This window comes from Enhydra lutris, unplaced genomic scaffold, assembly GCF_002288905.1.
Source record: "Enhydra lutris kenyoni isolate GAN:26980312 unplaced genomic scaffold, ASM228890v2 scaffoldscaffold86, whole genome shotgun sequence".
NCBI lineage: Eukaryota > Metazoa > Chordata > Mammalia > Carnivora > Mustelidae > Enhydra > Enhydra lutris.
The window spans coordinates 5,907,076-5,925,482 of NW_019154170.1; the positions used below are offsets into that span (position 1 = coordinate 5,907,076).

At 66.6% G+C, this 18,407-nt stretch overlaps 2 protein-coding genes across 5 annotated transcripts; both read right to left on the reverse strand.

Moving 5' to 3' along the window:
• Positions 1-20: 20 nt before the first annotated feature.
• Positions 21-8,268, reverse strand: LOC111161771 (glutamate ionotropic receptor NMDA type subunit 3B). Of its 3 annotated transcripts, XM_022525708.1 has the most exons (9): positions 7,342-8,267; positions 5,531-6,126; positions 3,964-4,996; positions 1,912-2,057; positions 1,463-1,578; positions 1,222-1,373; positions 752-916; positions 600-655; positions 21-438 (listed from the first exon to the last, which is right to left on the reverse strand). In XM_022525708.1, exons 1-9 carry the CDS (start codon positions 7,765-7,767, stop codon positions 81-83), a joined length of 3,048 nt encoding a protein of 1,015 aa, XP_022381416.1. In that variant the 5' UTR covers positions 7,768-8,267; the 3' UTR covers positions 21-80. The 3 variants fall into 3 exon arrangements, with proteins under 3 accessions (XP_022381416.1, XP_022381415.1, XP_022381417.1); XM_022525707.1 differs by having other exon boundaries at positions 600-916; positions 7,342-8,268; XM_022525709.1 differs by lacking the exon at positions 21-438 and having other exon boundaries at positions 454-630; positions 7,342-8,268.
• A 2,684-nt stretch (positions 8,269-10,952) lies between these two features.
• On the reverse strand, positions 10,953-18,048 carry LOC111161854 (WD repeat domain 18). 2 transcript variants are annotated; one of them, XM_022525868.1, is made up of 10 exons: positions 17,830-18,048; positions 16,655-16,765; positions 14,739-14,872; positions 14,381-14,522; positions 13,807-13,950; positions 13,653-13,717; positions 13,443-13,567; positions 13,115-13,281; positions 12,282-12,350; positions 10,953-12,174 (listed from the first exon to the last, which is right to left on the reverse strand). In XM_022525868.1, the coding sequence occupies exons 1-10, from the start codon at positions 18,037-18,039 to the stop codon at positions 12,043-12,045; spliced, it is 1,299 nt and encodes a 432-aa protein (XP_022381576.1). In that variant the 5' UTR covers positions 18,040-18,048; the 3' UTR covers positions 10,953-12,042. The 2 variants fall into 2 exon arrangements, with proteins under 2 accessions (XP_022381576.1, XP_022381577.1); XM_022525869.1 differs by lacking the exon at positions 17,830-18,048 and adding an exon at positions 16,957-17,192.
• Positions 18,049-18,407: the final 359 nt, after the last annotated feature.

An 18,407-nucleotide genomic window follows, 5' to 3' on the forward strand; every position in this document is an offset into this window, starting at 1 on the left:
GGGGGGGGGGCCCGGGCGGGGCCGGGGGGGGGGGCGCCTGCGCCGGGCAGGGGGTGCGTTCCTTGCGTCGTCGGGCGCCTTCAGGTGCTTTGGAGCAGGCGCAGAGGCCGGTCCCCGTGCCCCAGCTGGTCCAGCAGCTCGCCTCGCCGCGCCAGGGCCTGGCGGAGCCGCTCCCGCGCACTCTGGATGCGCTGCTCCAGCTCCTGCAGCTCGCCGGGACCCGGAGGGCTCGAGGGCAGCACAGCTGGCAGGCGGCCGTTGGAACACAGCCAGACCGGGCCCTCTGGCCGCCCCGCCTCCTCCGAGTCAGGCGCCGCGGCGGCTTCTGCGGGCTCCAGCAAGAAGCGCACGCGACACTCCCTCGCCATGGCCCGGCGCACCCGGGTCCAGCTCGCCGCAGACGCTGCCGGTGCGTCCTGCTGCTGGTCCTCCAGAGCCCTGGGGACGTGCGATGTTAGGGGCTGGGTCCGTACCCTCCCCCCTTCCCCGGCGCGCACACCCACTCTGCTCCTGGGGTCAGGGTCCTGGGGTGACGGAGCGGCCCTGTCCCGCGGGGGAGGTCTGGGGTCGCAGCGGTTGGGAAGGGTGGGACCCTTTACCTGGGGCCTGGCTCCTCGACTCCCGGCGGCTCTGTGTTGAGGGCGCGGTGGATTCTCTGCAAGCCCAGAGGCTCGGTCGGGGTCAGGGGATGCTGCCCGCCCCACCCCCACCCTCCACCCCCCACCCCCGGCTCGCTCCTCCGGCCGCTCACCTGGCTCGTGTGCAGCCAGTACTGCAGCTTCTTGCCCCTGCGGATGCGCGGGAGCACCAGGTGGTAGAAGACGTGCTCGCCCAGGCAGCTGAGCAGAGCGCTGCCCAGCCCCAGGCAGAGCAGCACGAAGAGTCCCGAGAAGTGGTAGACGCCCACCTGCAGTGTCTGGGGGTGACACGTGGGCACAAGCCCTTCACGGGCAGGCCCGGACCCGTGCGGAGCCCTGGCTGGGGGCGGGACCCAGGCCGGCCCCGAGAGGAGCCTGGGGCTGCGGAGCCGGATTGGGAGGCTGGCCTTGCGCGTCGGGGGTTGGGGGGCAGGTTGCCCGGGGAGCGCTGGAGCTGGGCTTTCGTAGAAGCCGGAGTGCACGACTCTGGGCAGCGAGCTTGACCACCTCACTTGAGGCCCATGCAGGCTCAGGGCCCCCCGCCCCGTGCCTAGCCCCACCCCGGGTCCCCGGCCCTCCCCACCTCTGTAACGGCGAGGACGCGCTTCCCACAAGGAACCATCCTGTACCACTTGTCGTGCAGCAAGTCGATGAAACCGGAGGACTTGTAGCGGCTGATGAACTCGGACAGGTTGGAGGTGAGCGGCGAGTTCTGAGGGAGTCCGATGCCGTAGCCTGGGGGAGGCCAGGGGTTGGGTTGGGGCCAAGCTGGACGCCGCCCCAGAGGACCCGCCCCAGGGCCACTGGTCCCGGAGGCCCCTCACCCTCCATGGCGAAAGGCTTGCCCACGGTCAGCAGTTTACAGTCGGCGTCGATGGAGACCTCGTAGTCCAGGAGCGACTTGTCCATGATGAAGGCGTTGAGCTTGGGGGGGTCGCTCCTGCGGGGGCCGGGCAGTGGGGGGAGAGGCCGCGCCCCGCCTTAGGTGCCCCGCCCCGCGCCCCCCGCATCCCGCCCCGCCCCGCCCCGCCCCCCCCGCCCACCAGGGCGGCCCCGCCCCCCGCGTCCTGCCGTCGGCCCCGCCCCAGGTGCCCCTGCCCGTCTGCCCCGCCCCGCCCCGCCAGGTTCCCCGCCCACCAGGGCGGCCCCGCCCCCCCGCCCACCAGGGCGGCCCCGCCCCCCGCGTCCTGCCGTCGGCCCCGCCCACCCAGGCGGCCGGCCCCGCCCCCGCATCCTGCCCGCCCGCCGCGCCCCGCCCGCCGCTGGGCCTCACGTGAGCATGGCGACGCCGTGCGGCGTGGTGGGCGCGCTGTGGCGCCGCATGTGCGCGTGCAGGTCGGGGAAGCTCTTTTTGATGTAGGCCTCGGCGCTGCTCTCCCACACGGTGCCCACGCGGAAGCCCTGGGACGGGTGGTGCAGCTGCGGGGTTGGGCAGCGCGTCGGCCCCGGCGCTCAGACCGGCCTGCCGCTCCGTGCAGCCCCCTCCCCCGGCTCTCACCCAGCTTCTCCAGCCGCCGCCCGGCTGGGGCACGATCACCTGGGGGCTCCTCTGGGCTCCGCGGGGTCCGGCAGCAGCCCTGACCCACCCACTCGACGCCAGGAGCTCCCCAGTCGTGGGGTCACCCGACAGGACCCACTGTCCCCCGGGGCCGAGTCACCTGGGTAAGAGCCGTTGTTCTAAACGCCCACGTGTCCATCTCCACACAGACCTGGCCCTGAACCCCAGACTTCCTCCCCTTCCCACCATGTCCTCCACGGCTCTCCTGGGCTCTCACGGGACTCTGTCCCCAGCGGACCTCTACACCTGGCCTCCTGGGTCTTCCTGCCCCAATCAGGTAGACCCTGTACTCCCTCTTCTCTCCCGAGCGTCCCGGAACCCGCCCACCGCTCAGCCCCTCAGCCCTCCGGGGACAGTCCTCTCTGCCCTGGCCTCCCCGCACAGCCCTGCAGATTCCTAACGGGTGAGTGAGCGGGTACACTGACCCAGGCCTCCGGATGTGGCTATAGCACCCCAAAAATGCCAGACCTGAATGGGAGCCTGTGGATCAATGCCGTCTAGAACGTTCTGGACTTGCGCCGTTCTCAAGTGGCCACTGAGCACTTGCAGCCGGTTAGTTTGTGGAGGTGGTGAGGGGCCGGCCCACCAGACAGCGCTGGGTCTAGGTTTCCTTACCCCTTTACAAAGGATGTGGGGCCTGGGGTGCCACAGAACAGGCTAAGCACCCCAGGACACAGCCTGATCCCAACTGTGGGAGCTGCTACTGGACAAGAAGTTTCTCCAGCCACCGAATTTCTGGGGCACGCAGTTTAACTGGGGAGGAAATTGACCTGCAGTGGTGCGTGTTTAGGACCCAGATTCAAACAAATTGTGGGCCACAGGTGGGAGATCACTGGGAAGAGGGGACCCTGATGTGTGAGACCTTCCAGAATAATTATGGTGAAACGACAAAGAATCCAGAGGCTGGGGCTGTTCTGGGGGGGAACCTGGCTGGGAGTTGATTGTGGAGCTGGAGGATGGGTTCATTCATGGTGCTCTTTGCTCCCTACTCAACCATGTTTCAAATAGGGGCGCCTGGGTGGCTCGGTGGCTTGAAGCCTCTACCTTAGGCTCAGGTCATGATCTCAGGGTCGTGGGATCGAGCTCCACATCGGGCTCTCTGCTTGGCGGGGAGCCTGCTCCCCCCCTCTCTCTCCGCCTGCCTCTCTGCTTACGTGTGATCTCTGTCAAATAAATAAAATCTTAAAAAAAAAAAGAATGCTTCAAATGTTTCATTAAAAGAAATACCTAGACTGAGGCCCACCTGGGCTCAGCTCACAGCCCTCCAGGGCCCTGAAGGAGGGAGTGGGGGAAGTTCTGTCCCAGAAGGAACTGCTCTGGACACCCTGCAGGGTGTGCCCTGTGCCTCCTCCCACTCTGCCCCTGCCCCAGGGCCTTTCACCTGCTGTGCTTTTTCTCCCAACATTCCTCCCTGATATCTACAGAAAAGTCCCTTCAATGTCACCGCCTCCCAGAGGATTCCCTCATCCCCTTTGAGAAGATGTGCCTCCCAGTACTTCCCGTGTCCTCACTCTGCCTTATTTTCTGCCTGACACTGGATAGCCACCTCACACACCACCCAGTTGGCGTGTCTTGCTTCTTGACATGTCCCCTGCAGTGTGCAGCCTTCGCCTGTTTTGTCCCAGCTGGGCCCCCAGTGCCGGCACACAGCAAACGCTCTATGAACATTTTCCACAGCAGGCAGCTGCACGTGTCTGCGTCTTGGGATGGGAGCTGGGGGAGCGGGTGACCTCCCAGCTTGGACCTCGGGGCCCCATAACCGCCCACCTTGGGGTCATGGATCCCCGACAGCTCCAGGAAGGTCTTGTCCCCGACCATGACGGCGGCCAGGTTGGCCGTGTAGCTGGACAGCACGAGCAGGCAGAAGATGGCCCACAGGTTCATGAGCAGGCGCCCCGTGGGGCACTTGGGCGTCTTGCTGGACACGGTGCGTCCAAAGAGGATGGCATAGCAGAGGTTGAGGGCCGAGGAGTAGGAGAACACGGTGGCCCGGTTCCGGCCCCGCGGCGTGAGGCCGTAGGGGCTGCGCCACTCGTACAGCGTGAGGAAGAGCGCGGTGAGGTGCAGGGCGGCAAAGACACCCAGCCACATGGACCAGTGCAGCGGCCACATGAAGGCGCCGATGGGCGAGGCCGTGTCGCGGGCCCGCACCATGATGCCCAGGCTGGTGGAGAAGAAGGGGCTGCTGAAGTCCAGCACCTGGGAGCGGGCCGAGTTGATGCTGAAGCTGGTGACAGCCATGTGCGCCCTGCCGGCCAGCAGGTCCCCCACCAGGCCGGTCCAGCGGCCGTCCCGCAGGGCGCCGTACTTGCCGTCACCCACGATGTACAGCTCGAAGTCGAAGGGCGTGTCGTCCGCCAGGCGCTCCAGCAGGTCAATGCAGTAGCCGAAGCAGCACCTGCGCAGGGCGCGGGGCACCGAGCCGTTGGCCAGCGCGGCGAACAGTGCGTCCAGGGTGGCCGAGTCGTTGGTGCCAGGGGCCAGGCACAGCTGCCCCGCGGGGCACTGCCCATCCTCGTCAGGCTCCCGGGCAAACACGAAGGGATGCTCCACCAGCGTCACCACGCGCAGCTTGGGCCGGGCTCGGGCTCCCGGCGAGGGCGGGGGCTGTGCGGGGGCGCCACCTGGCTGGGACTCCAGCTGCCCGGCCCGCCAGCTACCCACGGTGGCCCAGGTCGGGGCACCCCGCGGGTCCTGGCGCAGGCTCCACACTCGGAAGTACCGGGAGATGTGTACCTGGGAGGAGCGGCTCACCCACACGGATCCCGTGCGGCCCCGGAAGGACGTGTTGGCTAGGAACCTGGGGGGCGGGGGGCAGCGGGGGGCCAGGGTCAGGCAGCCTGGGCTGGCGAGGGGTGGGGTGGTGGTCAGGAGCCCTCCAGCCGAGCTCAACCCCCACGGGGGTCGCCTCTCTGAGCACACGGCGGGGACCACGGAGGATGCTGCTGCTGTGTCCCCCCACCAGGCCCCCTGACCAGCCGGGCACCCACGTCGTGAACCAGTGACAACGTCTCTGGTCCAAAGCCAACAACTGCCCACTTGAGACGCCTGGGTGAAGCCACCTGGTGCTGGGACGCTGTCCACCCTGCAGGGCTCCTGTGGGATCAGGCAGGAACGCATCCCTGCCAGCCTCACCCGTCCCCTGCCGCTGTCCTTCATGTTTCTCTCCCAGTACCCTGAGCTCCTCGCCCGACTCCTTCCTCCGGCTCTGCGTCTGCCCCGGCATACAGCAAGTATCCCATGCAGATGCTCCCACGGTGCCCAGACGGAGGCGAGTGGATGTGGGGCCCGGACACCCCCCCCACCGCATACACACGACGGGGTCCTCACTCACCGCGCCAAGAGGCGGCCGGAGGACACGGGCCCGGCCAGCTGCTGGCCGCTGCAGTTGACCATGGTGGGCAGGAGGGCGTGCTCCGGCTCCACCCGCGCGGCATGACCCAGGGCTCGCACCACCAGCTCCACAGCGTCGTGAACGGCGGCCTCCAGCGGCGGCCGGGCCACCTCGCCCAGGGCCAGCAGCCCCAGGGGCAGGCCCTCGGAGGGCAGGACCTCGGTGGACAGTGGCGTGCCCAGCAGCCAGTGGGGAGGGCCGGGGGGTGCGGCCTGCAACACCTGCCTCGCGTGGGCGGGGCTGCAACCCAGGAGCACAGCCGCAGGGGCAGGGGCCGAGCCCCCTGCTGGAGCCCCCAGGGGGGCCAGGAGTGCCTGCAGCCCCTTGGCGCCTGTGTCTGGCCGACTCAAGTCCAGCACCAGCTTCGGGGCCCTGCCGGCCCGGGCTGTCCAGAGGGCCACCAGGCCAGCAGGGTCCCGCACACGGCAGAGCACCAGGCTGGCCTCCTCCCAGGCGTGTGCCCGCAGCAGAGACACCAGCACGTCAAGCAGCGTCTCCAGGGGGCTGGCCCAGTCCAGCTGTAGGTGGAACGGGTTCTGGCAAAGGGGTGTGTCACAGTTAGGACTGGCGACCTGGGACCCACCATACCCTTCCCACACCCATCAACAGGTGTTCAATAAAGAGACGTCACCTTCAAAACTGGACAGCGTGCCTGCCCCCTCCAGCCCACCCCTGCTCTAAACCTTCTTTATCTCCCACTGCCATCCACACAAAGCCCAGCCTCCTTGGCTGGGGCTGCTGTTTAATCCCTCCCGAAAGACGGAGTTACAAGGGCAGAGCCTCAGTTCCTGGAGCCGGCAGGAGAGGGCGCCACGGGCCTGGGTTTGGGTTCTGCATCTTCTCCACAAGGGCGGGGGTGGGGGGGGCAGGGGGCTTTGACACTGGGACAGCTGGGTTTGTGAGACCCCAGGCTTCCTCTAGGGACCCCATCTCCCCTCCCTGAGGCGAGGGAAGCTCTGGAGGGGGCTTCAAGGTGGGTTTGAAGGGAGGCCCCTACTCTTCCCCATATCCCTACCCTGGGCCCCTCCTTGCTGTCCAGGGAGGGGGTCTTTCCCAGGGACACCCAGAGCCCTGTCCGTCACCCTTTTCTCCTCCTTATCCCATCTTCTCCTTATTCAGGCCCCAATCCAGGCCCAGGGCTGGAACCAAGGAGAGTAAACTCCAGAGCCCGGAGCGCCGCGGATGGAGAGGTTTGAGTGACAGCCCACCAGGAGGAGGATGGGAGACCCTCCAGCAGCCAACGGAACTGCACCCCCCAGAGATGGAGCCTGGAGACCTGCTTCCCCTTGAGCCCTCGGAGGGGGGGGGGAACTGGGAGAAGCCCTCCAGCGGGCAAGGGACCCTGCTCCGCATGGCGAGGGCTCCTCTGACCGTAAACAGACGGTGGCCAGCCAGACTCCGTCACCGAGGTCCAGGAAACGGGTCTGCACGGGAGTTGCGTGCCCCGAAGGGACCCTCGTGTGGGTTTCGCCATCCCGGGTCCAGAAGCATCTCACGGTCCCGTCGCTGGTTCGGGTTCCCTCGCTCTGGGGGCATCCGGGGCCCAGGGGTCCAAGTAGGTCCCTCGAGCCGCCCTGGGGACTCCCTCTGGACTCCTGGGCATCCCGGGGGCGGGGGATGGGGGCCTCCTGTCTCCGCGGTCCAGAATCCGGTCCCGTGCGCCCCGGCGACTCTGGCGTCGGACCCCCGGTCCCCACGCCCCAAGGGCGTCCCGGCGCTCCCCTCCTCCGGATCCCTGCGTCCCCGCGTACCGGGACCCCGAGGGGCGCGCGCGCCTCCCGCCGCAGCACGCTGAGCACGGGGGTCTCCGTGGCCGCCGCCAGGAAGTGCAGCTGCAGCAGCTCGGGCCGCGCCTCCGGGAAGGCCAGCACCGCCGCCACGCCCGGGGCCGCCAGCGCCTGGCACAGGCCGCGGGCCAGCGAGGCCGGGTCGCGGGCAGGGGGCGCGGCGGCCGCCAGCTCCAGGCTCAGGTTGTGCGGCAGCCGCGACGCCAGGGCGGCCCCGGCCAGGGCGGCGAGGACGCGGGCGCGGGCGGCGGGCGCGCGGGGCAGGAGGGCGCCCAAGCGCACCGAGCCCCCCAGGCGCGCCAGGACGCCGCACGGCTCCGGGTGGCCCCTGGCGGGCCCCGGCCCCAGCGCCAGCGCCAGACAGAGCCACAGCGTCCGCACAAACTCCATCCCAAAGTTGCCGGCGCCGCGGCGGGGTGGCACCGCGGGCGCGGGCGCGCGGGAGGCGGGATCTCTGCGTGGCCCCGCAGCTCGCCGGCCCGCCCCGCGGGGCTGGCGCCTCCCTCACGGCACGCCACGCCGCGGCGACCTGCGCCCTCGCCCCTCCCGGCCCCTTCCGATGTCAGCCACGCACTAGGCAGGAGCGGGACCCACTGCCCAGGGCAGGAAACTGAGGCTCACTCGGCCACGCCGCGCGGGGGCGGGGGTGGGGTGTGGCCCCTGGCCACGGCTCTTCCCAGCTCCCTGCCAGGGGAGTTAGCTCCCCATTCCACAGACGAGAAAACCGACGCTGAGCCCCAGGAAGAGATTTTGTGTCAAATTCGGTCCTCACGCGCATCCCTGTTCCATCCCAGGAGCCCCCATGCCCGCTCCAGCCTGAGAACATGGCCCATGGCTGTCAGGGAAACTGCGGCCCAGGAGGGGTACGCTCGCCTCCGTGGTCACACAGCAGTGCCGCCCATCTCCACGGCTACCTAGACCAACCCACTTGAGTGCGCTCTGACATCGTGTGCACCCTGGGGAAACTGAGGTAGATCATGTCTGATGGGAACCTACAGGGTAGATCTCCTGCCTCCAGCTGGCAGCAGGGAACTCGGAACAGAGAACGCCTCGCCTCCTCACCCTTCAGGACCCAGTGCCAAATGCCCCTGCTCTGAAAAGCACTTCCTGCTTGTCCCCAGGACTTCCTCTCCACCCCACTTGCCTACAATCATCACACGCCCGGTCAAATTTCTGTAACTTCTTCTGCTTTCTTTTCTAGTGGCCAACTTCTCCACTCGACTGTGGGAGGGCAAGGGTGGGTCTGGCTTCTTAATGCTCTGTCTCCAGTGCTTGCACACAGTAGGCACTCTGTAATTGCTTGTTGCTTGAGCCCAAAGACACTTAGGCACTGAGCTCGAGCTCCAACAAGGACACCATCCACTGCTCCAGAAGCTTCTGCAGCCCCCTGACAGCTACGGTCCTCCAAGCCTTCTGTGATCTCTGCACCTGCGGGCATTGAACAACCCGGGTTCTTCTTGTGGCCCTGGCAACAGCAGGTGCTGAGGAAACACTGGCTGAGCCCGGCCCAGCAGCGCCCTGCGCGGACTCCCCTCATCCCATCTGCTCCAGAGGGGCGAAGCGGAGAAAATCAAGAGGGTCCCGAGATCCCTCTGGGAACAGGGCAGCCGCTCTGGCACAGAACCTTCCAGGGCTGATTACTCACACACACACAGCCGTCTCCTTTTGGAGCCAGCACTCGAGAGGCCGGGATAAAACTCCACCGGATGAATAAAAATGCGGACTGACTGCCAGCCAACAGCAGGGATCCCAGTTTGAGGTGAGTCAGGGATGCTGCGTGGCTGGGTTCTGGCTGCTAAGGGCACAAAGTCCAGCCACCTGGCCAGGCCTCCCAGGATGGGGAGGGTCCCGATTGCCACCCCCCTACCTGAGGCCAGTGTCCTGCCAGGGGCCCCTCACACCAGGGAGACTGACCGCGTGCCCTGGTCCTGGCCAAGTCCTCAGGGACCACCCGGGGCTCCTCCCACCCTGCAATGACATCCCTCTGACAGCAGGACTCCCCAGAATTAGAGACCCGTGTGGCTCAGCGACACTTGGTCAGCAAACACTGCTGCCTTGGTTCTGGGCGGCAGTGGAGCACAGGCCTCTTCTGCTTGCCCCTGGACCCCCCCCCCACCCCGTCAGAGGCAGTGAGGAAGGAGCTGGACTCTCCAGGGACCCAGACCTGGGATGGGCTCCCTGACCGCTGCTATGCCTCAGTTTCCCTACATTTACAAGCTAATTGTTCCTCTCCCAGCTGCAATGCATATTAAACAAGTGAATACACAGAAGGTGTTTCCCCAATTGTGTGAGACACACATAAGGAAATCTGCCACCTCAGCCGGCTCTGAGCACGCGGCTCCGCCGCCGCAGGAAGCACACTCGGTCCTGCCACCAGCAGGTGGCCCGGTCCTGCCACCAGCCCCGCCCTCCGACTCCAGAACTTCCCATCCCCCACACGGAGACTCTGTCCCCACAAAGCAGGGACTCCCCATCCCCGCCCCAGCCCCCACTCCCACCCTCTCCTCTCTGTGTGTGCGGACGGAACTCCTCTGGGGCCCTCCCGGGAGTGGGGTCCTACGGGACGGGGACGGGTCCTTCCGGGTCTGGCTGCTCTCGCTGAGCCCCGTGTCCTCGGGGTCCCTGCGCGTCATGGCAGGGGTCAGGGTCTCTCCCTTCCTGAGGCTGGACCGTGCTCCCACGTGTGGTTGGACCGCAGTGTGTGTGTCCATCTGTGGATGGACACTGGGGTGCGGTCCCCTTTGGGTGATTATAAAACTGCTGTTGTCCACATGGAGTGCAAACACCTCTGAACCCTGGCTTCTGTTCCTTTTGGGGGAGTATCCAGAAGTGCGCCTGGGAGACATGGTGATTCTCCACTCTGCCCGTATCACGTCCCCCCTCCCGCTCCCCCAAGCCCAAGGATACGGCTGCTCCTCTGCCTGCGGTCCGAGGGGTGGCACGGCCAGCACACACAGGACACCTGCGACCGTCGGGCATTGCTGGTGTCTCCCCACTGGCCATGACTGCCCGTGATTGGGGGTCAGACTGCACTTCCACAAGACATGGACACGATCCTGTCGGGAAGAGCAGGCGCCCTGCTGGACGCCAGCTGTGCATGGGCTCCCCCAGACCTAGAGAGGGTATATCCCTTACCCATGAGGAAACCGAGTCTGGGGCTCAGGGGTGGCATGCGCAAGGCCGTGTGGTGACTGGATGACATCAGTGGGCCCTGCCCCCTGCACGTCTGGGCATCCAAACTCCTCCCGCTGTGCCACAGAGGGAGCACGGGCAGCCTTCCAGGCAGGCACCAGAGACCGTCCGCATGGTGACATGCCAGGCCGGCCAGGTGTCCCCTACTGCCCTCAGGCTGGAGTCAGATCCCAGCACCCCCATCCCCAGGAACCAGGAGCCCCACAGTCTCCTCGGCCCCCAGGTGCAGGGTGGGACATGGTGACACAGCTGGGGGGGACCTCAGACGAAATCCTCGGCATGAGCAGGGGGGCACGGCACCCCCAAAGGTCGAAATCCCCAGCTTGTGTCACGGCCCCTGCCAGCCCCCCTGGGCACCAGGCCCCCAGAATAAGACACACGTCTCCTACCAAAACGTTTAATGATGGAAGCCGCGTGGGCAGCCGAGGCCACGGGCACCGGGGGGATCAGGGAGCCAGTCTCAGCCACACCTGAAACCCTCCCCTACCTTCCAGACCTGGGCACCAAGCAGTGAGGACTGAGCTCCACCAGCAGATGGGAACACGGAGGCCCCGTGCTCGGGGAAGGGAACGGAGCGCCAAGCCCCCAGCCGTGTGGGCTGGCACTGCCAGGACCCAGCCTGCCCCTCGCTGCTGTGACCCCCTCCCCAGCCTGGCCTTGAGCAGCCGCTCCATGTGTGGTGGGGCTTTTGGCGTGATGGCCCCGTTAGCCAGCTAGACCCCTCACCTGATGGGGCAGGCCCCCTCAGGCCCCACCTGGGCTGCTGTGCGGCTGGACCACCGGCTGGGGTGCAGAGCCCGAGAGCACAAACCCAGCGTGGACGAGCTCTAGCCGCAGCTGCAACCACACGGAGTTTCTGGATCATTGAGCCAAGCTGTTAGTCAGGGACAGCTTTCTGGAAGGTTCCAAGGATTGCTTTGGGGCCCATGCGTCTGGGCTGGACTCCAGGGACTGGCTGGCTGCGGGTCACATCCCTAGCGCAGTACGGACACCTGGCCTCCCTCTGACCTTTCGCGCCAACAAGAAACACTTTTGCTGAGCGGGGTAGGCACGCATCCCTCTGGAGGACCCTGGCCCAGGACTGTCCACCTGCGAGCCAGCTGCCCTGACTCAGGTTGGGGGGACCCATGGGAGGCTACTGGAGGAACGGGACTGAAGGGACCACAGTGCGCTCTCTGAACCACGCGCCCCCCCCCAGCGCCCCCTCCCACTGAGCGTGGCCCGGCCCTCCTGGGGGAGCCATGGCCCTGGGGAGCCGGCAAGGGTCTGGAAGTCTGAGAACCGTGGCTTCTGGGTCCTGCCACAGGTCCTGGTGAGCGCGGGGGCCGCCCCGTGGCACAGAGATGAGCCCAGAGAAAAGGGGCTTTTAGTCTTTTTGTTAAAAACAGAACAGCACCAAAAGGCCCCGCGGAGCACGGTGGCCGAGCCCAGAGAGCACGGCCCCTCGCGGGGCGAGTGCTCCCAGCCCGCGGCTCACTTGGCCGGGCGCGTGATGACGCGCGTGGAGAAGTCAAACAGGTCTCGGTTGACTTTGCGCAGGTTCCGCACCTCGTCCTCCAGCTCGGCCACACGGACCCGCAGCTGGTCCTGGCCACCCAGGACGCTCTGTGGAGGGACAGGGGCTCAGAGGCCGGGGAGCCGGGGGAGCCGTCCCCACGCCAGCGCGGGACTCGGGCTCGCCAGCCCCTGCCAGCCCCGCCAGCCGCGCCCACCTTCTCCATCGTGCTGCTCATCACCGCGTGTAGCCGTTCCGCCCGCTCCAGGTGGCTGGGCTCCGAGCCCTGTGGCACAGGACGCTCCCTGTCAGTGCCCAGGGGCCCAGGGCAGCGCACCCCTGGGAGGGAGACGCCTGCCCGACACCTGCCCACTACAGGGGAGACAGGTGAGGAGCCCCCACCACGCGGGGTGCGGAACCGGGGCTCTGTCAAGGCTGCGAGCTCCAACCCCCCATGCTCCCGTCTGCTCCCGCTGAGGACTCTGCCCGACAAGGCCCGGGGGCAGGGGCGCTCGGAGACCAAGGTCAGGCAGGCTCCCAATGGCAGGCCAGTCGGTCGGCCTGTGCCTCCAGCCCCGGGCACAGCCTGCCGGCCCAGCCCAGCCCAGCGACACGGCTGATTGCTGCCGCTGCGGCCGGGAGGCGGTCTGTGTCCCGCTGGACAGCGTCTGGGCACGCGGCCCTTGGCTGGCAGCCGGGTGCTCCGTGGAGCCAGACGCCGGGCTCTCTCAGGACAGCTGTGGCCCCTTGCCGAGAGGCTCATGGGGCTCCGGGCACGGAGACCGCGGAGCACCGGTGCGGCCCAGAGACAGGCAGGGGCCCAGGGCCTGGGGGGCAGATGGGCGTTCCGTGGGGACCCCCTGGGGTGGGTGCCAGGGGTACCAGCGCCTTCCCATCAGGCTCCGCTCCCTGCTCTGCTCCCTGGGGTGCGCGTCCACCGTCCGCTCTGTGCTCCCTGGCTCCTCCCAGAGGAGGACTCAGTTGCCACCCTGACCCTCGCACAACACCCCGAGCAGCACTCGGGGGACGTCCCTGGGGGACGGGGCCCACCTGCTGGTGGAGGCCCAGGCGCAGCGTGAAGCCCCCACGGTGCGGCTCGTCCCCATGCTCAGCGCCCAGCAGGTGCCTGTTGAAGTGCGGCAGGGGCAGGCCCGGCCGGAAGTCCGAGCTCAGCATGCTGACCGGTGCCAGCATGATGGCAGCGTTGGTCACAGGGCCTGCGGGGGGCGGGGGGGCCACGGTCACGGCAAGCCAGCCAACCCCTCCCCTGCAAGCCCGGACACGTACCGCTGACGCTGCCGCACACCCGGGCAACGCCCCATGCTTCCCAGACAGGAGGAGCCGCCAGCTGACCCCGCACGTTCCGGGGGCGCCTCACCTTTGAGGGTCACGGTCCTGATGCACTGCTTGCTCTGGGTGTCCCATAGGCGCACGGTCTCGTCGTGGGAGCCCGAGAGCAGCACGCTGCCGTCGGTGGACACAGACAGACAAGTCACCTGGTTCCTGGGGACAGACATGGTGACCCTGAGCCAAGAGTGAGAAAATGGGGTCCCTTCTGCCCCCACCCTGGCGTCCACAGCCCCCGCACCTGTGCCCTCTGAACACCTTCCCGCTGTCCTGCTCCGGCTGGAAGCTCTTCTCTTTCTGCCCAGGCTGTGGAGGCCAAGAGGGCTCCTGAGCCACATCAGCCCCAGGCCCCCCGGGGCCCCCGGCTCCCCACCCCCGGCTCCTGCGGTACTCACCCAGGTGCAGAGATCCACCTGGAAGATGGAGCCGTCGCTGCCGCCGCAGAACACGTGGTACTCAGCTAGGTCCATGGTCACAGCCATGATGCCCACGTCAAAGAGCACGGACAGCAGCAGCTCGCCCGATGAGACCTCCCACAGCTGGGGGTGCGGGCGGGCGTGGGACTCCAGACGCCAGGGGAACCGGGACCACAGCCACCACCCACGGGGCCCTGGGGGCTGAGACCCAGCCTGCCCTGGGACGGGACTTGGCTCTCCTGCCTGTGACCCCTGCGTTAGAGCCCCCTCGCACGTCCGGCAAAGCCCCGAGGGCTGCACTGGCCTCAAATCCCCCGAGGTCTAGCCAGGGAGCTGCTAGGAGCAGGCAGCCAAGTGGGAATTTCCAAGCCAACACAGGCCCAGGCCATCCACCCTCTGGACGTCCTTGAGGCCAGAAGCGTCAAGGGAATTAGAACTATCTGGAGCTGGCAGCCTGGGGGATGGAGACCGCTCACTGGCTCAAGCTGGCTAAGAGGCCATCAGCTCCTGGGACATGACTCAGACCCACTTGGGGTGTGTGGGGCGGCGCTACCTTCACTGTCTGGTCCAGGGAGGAGGTGGCTACCCGGGCCAGGGGACCCCCAAAGCCACAGTGCAGGTCCGTGATGGGCAGGGTGTGGCGAGACCAGACGTGCCGGGGGGACGGGGTCCTGGAGGGGTCCGCCTGCAGCACACTGTGTGGAGGGAGCAGACCTCAGCGAGGGGAGCCCACCTGGCCACCAGGCCCCTCCCAGCCCTGAAACTCCAGAGGCTCCCCATGGCCCCTGGACAGGCAGTCACCCCCACCCCCAGCCCACCTGGCTCTTGGCCCCTCCCACTCCGGGGCCCTGACCTGGCTCTGCCCACGGGCTCTGCAACCAGACCCAGACCTGGGGGGGCCCAGCCTCTACCTGCACAGGCCCCACACTAGCACCAGGCAGTCCTTGCCCCCCGAAAGGAAGTGGCTGCTGTCCCCTGTGAACTGCAGGCACGACACGTCCTGGTAGTGGCGGCTCAGGATGACCAGAAGGTTCCCTGTGGAGACCTGTGAGGGCGCACACAGGTCAGGGTAGGACACAGGGTGCCAGGCCCACCCCCTGCGGCCAGGTCAGGTGGAGGCACTTGGGGACAGCCTGCCCTCCGGCAGTCTGGAAGGAACACCCAGGCTTGGCGGGCCGCCCCTCCTCCCAGCTGTCCTGCCTGCGCCTGTTCCCATCGTGTCCCCAAGTGGATGACAGTGTGGTCTGAGCTCCCACCCCTTATCCAGCCACCCTGACCTCTGACTCCTGGGTGTCAGGTGCCCGAGGACCCCCTTCCAGTGCAGGGCATGGGAGTGATGTCACCCGGGGAGGGCAGGGGCCGTCTGCATGGAGCAGAGTGGCCACAGAGGAGGCTGCTGAAAGCGTGGGCCCCTCTGTTCAGGACCGGCTGAACCCGGGACCCAGGAGCAGGAAGTCACAGTCTTCAGATGCCACCACGTGGGGATGGGTCAGTGGCTGGGGCTGAGGGAAGGGGGATGCCCCAGATGGCAGGGACAGGGGAGCCCATCACACCACCTGGGCAGTGGGATGGGCTGGGGTCCCAGACTCTGCTGTGAGCTGGACTGTGTTCTCCTAGTGCACGTTCACATCCTGACCCCTGGGACCAAGCCTTACTTGAATAATGAAGCTCTGCGGGTCTAACCGGTGCAGACTAAGGTCATGCTGGAACGCGGTGGCCCTACACCTGAGGAGTCGTGTCCTTACAAGGGGAAACCCGGAGGCACACACACCCTTCCTCTCCCCCCTCCCCCAGACCCTGCTGAGGATTCCCAGCCTCCCTCCCTGTCCTTGTCTACACGGACGGAGGGGGGAAAAGCGGAACAGTGGCTGATGCCAGAGTCTGGCCCTCAGCCCCAGCGGCCGCCTGGGGTTGGCTGTGTGGGGCGCCCCCTCGTGGTCACGGCTCACACAGGCCCAGAAAGCTCTGAGGGAGTGGGGGAGCCAGGACCCAGAGAGGAGCGCCCAGGGGCAAGGCCAAGGAGGCCCCTCCTGGGCAGAAGGGACACGGATTTCCGCCCGGGACCCCTGCATCAAGGGAAGTTTTTCTACCATGATGGGCCACCTCTGAGAAACCCCGCCTCAGTTTCCCTCCCTGCGTCAAAGCAACTGCTCCCTAGTTTTTGAACCACGCGCCGGGGTTTCCAAGTCGCAGGAGTGAAATAACTAAGCCGCCTCCCAATCCTGCAGCGCTCCGAGATCTCTGGGGAAAGGACAAATGTCATCTTACAGGTGCAGACAAGCTCGAGAAAGGGAGAGCGTGGTCACGTGTCTATGTTCTGGCCCCAAGCCCTGCATGGTCTGTGCAGGAGGTGAAGTGGGTCTCCCTCACCCACACATAACCAGCTGTTGGGGGCAACACGGCCTAAGCTTTTTTGTTTTTAGATAACTTTTTTTCTTTAAAGAGTTTATTTATTTATTTGACAGAGATCACAAGCAGGCAGAGAGGCAGGCAGAGAGAGAGGAGGAAGCAGGCTCCCGACTGAGCAGAGAGCCTGATGCGGGGCTCGACCCCAGGACCCTGGGACCACGACCTGAGCTGAAGGCAGAGGCTTTAACCCACGGAGACACCCAGGCGCCCTCTTCTTAAATATCTCATTTACTTATTTGAAAGAGAAAGCATGAGAAAGGGGGAGGAGTAAGGGGCCAGGGAGAAGCAGACTTCCCGCTGAGCAGGGAGCCCGACCCAGGACTTGATCCCAGGACCCTGAGATCATGGCCTAAGTCCAAGGCAGATGCTTTACTGACTGTGCCACCCGGGGGCCCGGACCAAACCCCCCACCTCTTACCTCCCACAGGTAGATGCTCTCCGCAATCCCCGCCAGGACATAGAGGCCATTGGGGGACGTGGTCAGACAGGTGACAGGCCCGGGACACATGATCTTCTGCTGGAGCTGGTCCTAGGGAGACCGAAACCTCTGAGCTTCATGTGGAACTCAGGAGCGAGGGGGCAGAGAGGAGCCAGAAGGAGAGGCACAAAACGGGGTGGCCTGAACAAAGCAAAGCCCGTGAAAAAGGCATCCAGTCGTCAGGCTTTGCAGGGGGGAGGGGAGGCCTGCAAACTGTCCCATGGAAGCAGAACAGCACTTACTCTGGGGGTGGCGGTCAAGGCGCGGAGGGTCCAGGAGGGGCTGAGAGCCCAACGGCTGCCGTCCTGGCTTTCCTAAGGTCTGGCCTGTCCCCCTGACCCTCAGTTTCTTTGTCTAATGAGACTTCACGATCGCACCAGGCAAAGTGAGAGAAAGAGCTTGTGCCACGGCTTCAGCCGGCAGAACCGAGCGGCTCCAAGCTCCACAGGTTGTATTTTGGGTGTTTTTTTTTTAAGATTTATTTATTTATTTGACAGACAGAGATCACAAGTAGGCATAGGGGAAGGCAGGGAGAGGAGGAAGCAGGCTCCCTGCTGAGCAGAGAGCTCTATGCGGGGCTCGATCCCAGGACCCTGAGACCATGACCTCAGCCAAAGGCAGAGGCTCAACCCACTGAGCCCCCCAGGCGCCCCGTGTTTGTAAGAGGAGACCCATGGGCCCTTACGGGGAAGGGTATCTCCTTTTAGGGGAAACAAACGCATCACTCTCCGGGGCCTGGGACACCCACCTCCCGAGACCAGGAGACCCACGGAACCCCAGAGTCCTCCCTTTAATTAAATTTCGCGCTCCCAGGGCTCTCCCCACTCCCCTAGCCCATCAAGGACGATAGCCCCAAAGACCGGCACCCCACCCCAGAACCCACCCTCAGTCCTCCGCGTGCGCGCAGCGCCCCACGTGACCCCGCCCGCCGGGCGCGCGCCTCCCTCCTCCAAGCCCCCCCCGACTCGCGCATGCGCAGTGCACCCTACCCGGGGCTCCATATCCCCACCCGGGTTCGGGGAGCGTGCGGCCCCCACCGACCCTTCGCCCGACCCCACCCTCGGGCGCCCCGCGCCCTCTCCACGAAGCGCGGGCCAGGACGCGCGCCGCCGCACCTTCCGCTGCAGCTCCCAGGCGCTGATATAGTTCTTGCCTAGTTGCGCCGCCAGTAGGTACTCGCCATTGAGCAGCGCCAGGCCGCGGGGTCCGGCCTGGCCGCCACGGTACGTGAGCAGGTTGGCGCCCGAATGCAACTCCCACACCACGCAGCTCCACAGCTGGGCAGCCGAGTCCGTACACACGGCCACTTCCATGGGAGCAGCCATGTTGCCGCCGGCCGCGCCCCGGAAGTGCGTCACGCCAGCGGGACGCGGGCTCCTGCGCCGCGGGGCTAGAGCGCCGCCTACGTTACCCGGCGGCTGCGCGAGCGAGGGGCGCGGGCCACGTGTTCCGTGCGCGGCCTGCGGGTGACCCGGGTTCCCTCCCTCGCCCGGCGGCCGGTCGAGGGGCGTCCCGCGTGGCCAGAGACCGTGGCAGGAGGCCCCGGCCCCGAGTCGCTGTGGAGACCGTGGCCCGGGGCCGCCTGCAGCGGCAGGCCCGGCCCGGCCGGTTCCGCGAGGCTTTTCCCCGAGTGACCCACGGTCTGGATTCTTGCTGTGCGGGTCACAGGGTCCGGCTCGCGCGCGCGACACGT

Bases quoted from the DNA above. Each gene is read 5' to 3' on its own strand.
- LOC111161771 (XM_022525707.1), bottom strand. From the start codon at position 7,767: ATGGAGTTTGTGCGGACGCTGTGGCTCTGTCTGGCGCTGGCGCTGGGG. The intron at 4,997-5,530 runs GTGAGTGAGGAC...CCCGCCCCCCAG, and splicing joins TCCGGCCGCCTCTTGGCGCG to GTTCCTAGCCAACACGTCCT. The intron at 1,374-1,462 runs GTGAGGGGCCTC...GGCCTCCCCCAG, and splicing joins CAAGCCTTTCGCCATGGAGG to GCTACGGCATCGGACTCCCT.
- LOC111161854 (XM_022525868.1), bottom strand. From the start codon at position 18,039: ATGGCTGCTCCCATGGAAGTGGCCGTGTGTACGGACTCGGCTGCCCAG. The intron at 13,568-13,652 runs GTGCGGGGGCTG...GTCTGTCCCCAG, and splicing joins AAGGTGTTCAGAGGGCACAG to GAACCAGGTGACTTGTCTGT. The intron at 12,351-13,114 runs GTGGGCCCCGTC...CCTGTGCCACAG, and splicing joins GCCTGGGCCTCCACCAGCAG to GGCTCGGAGCCCAGCCACCT.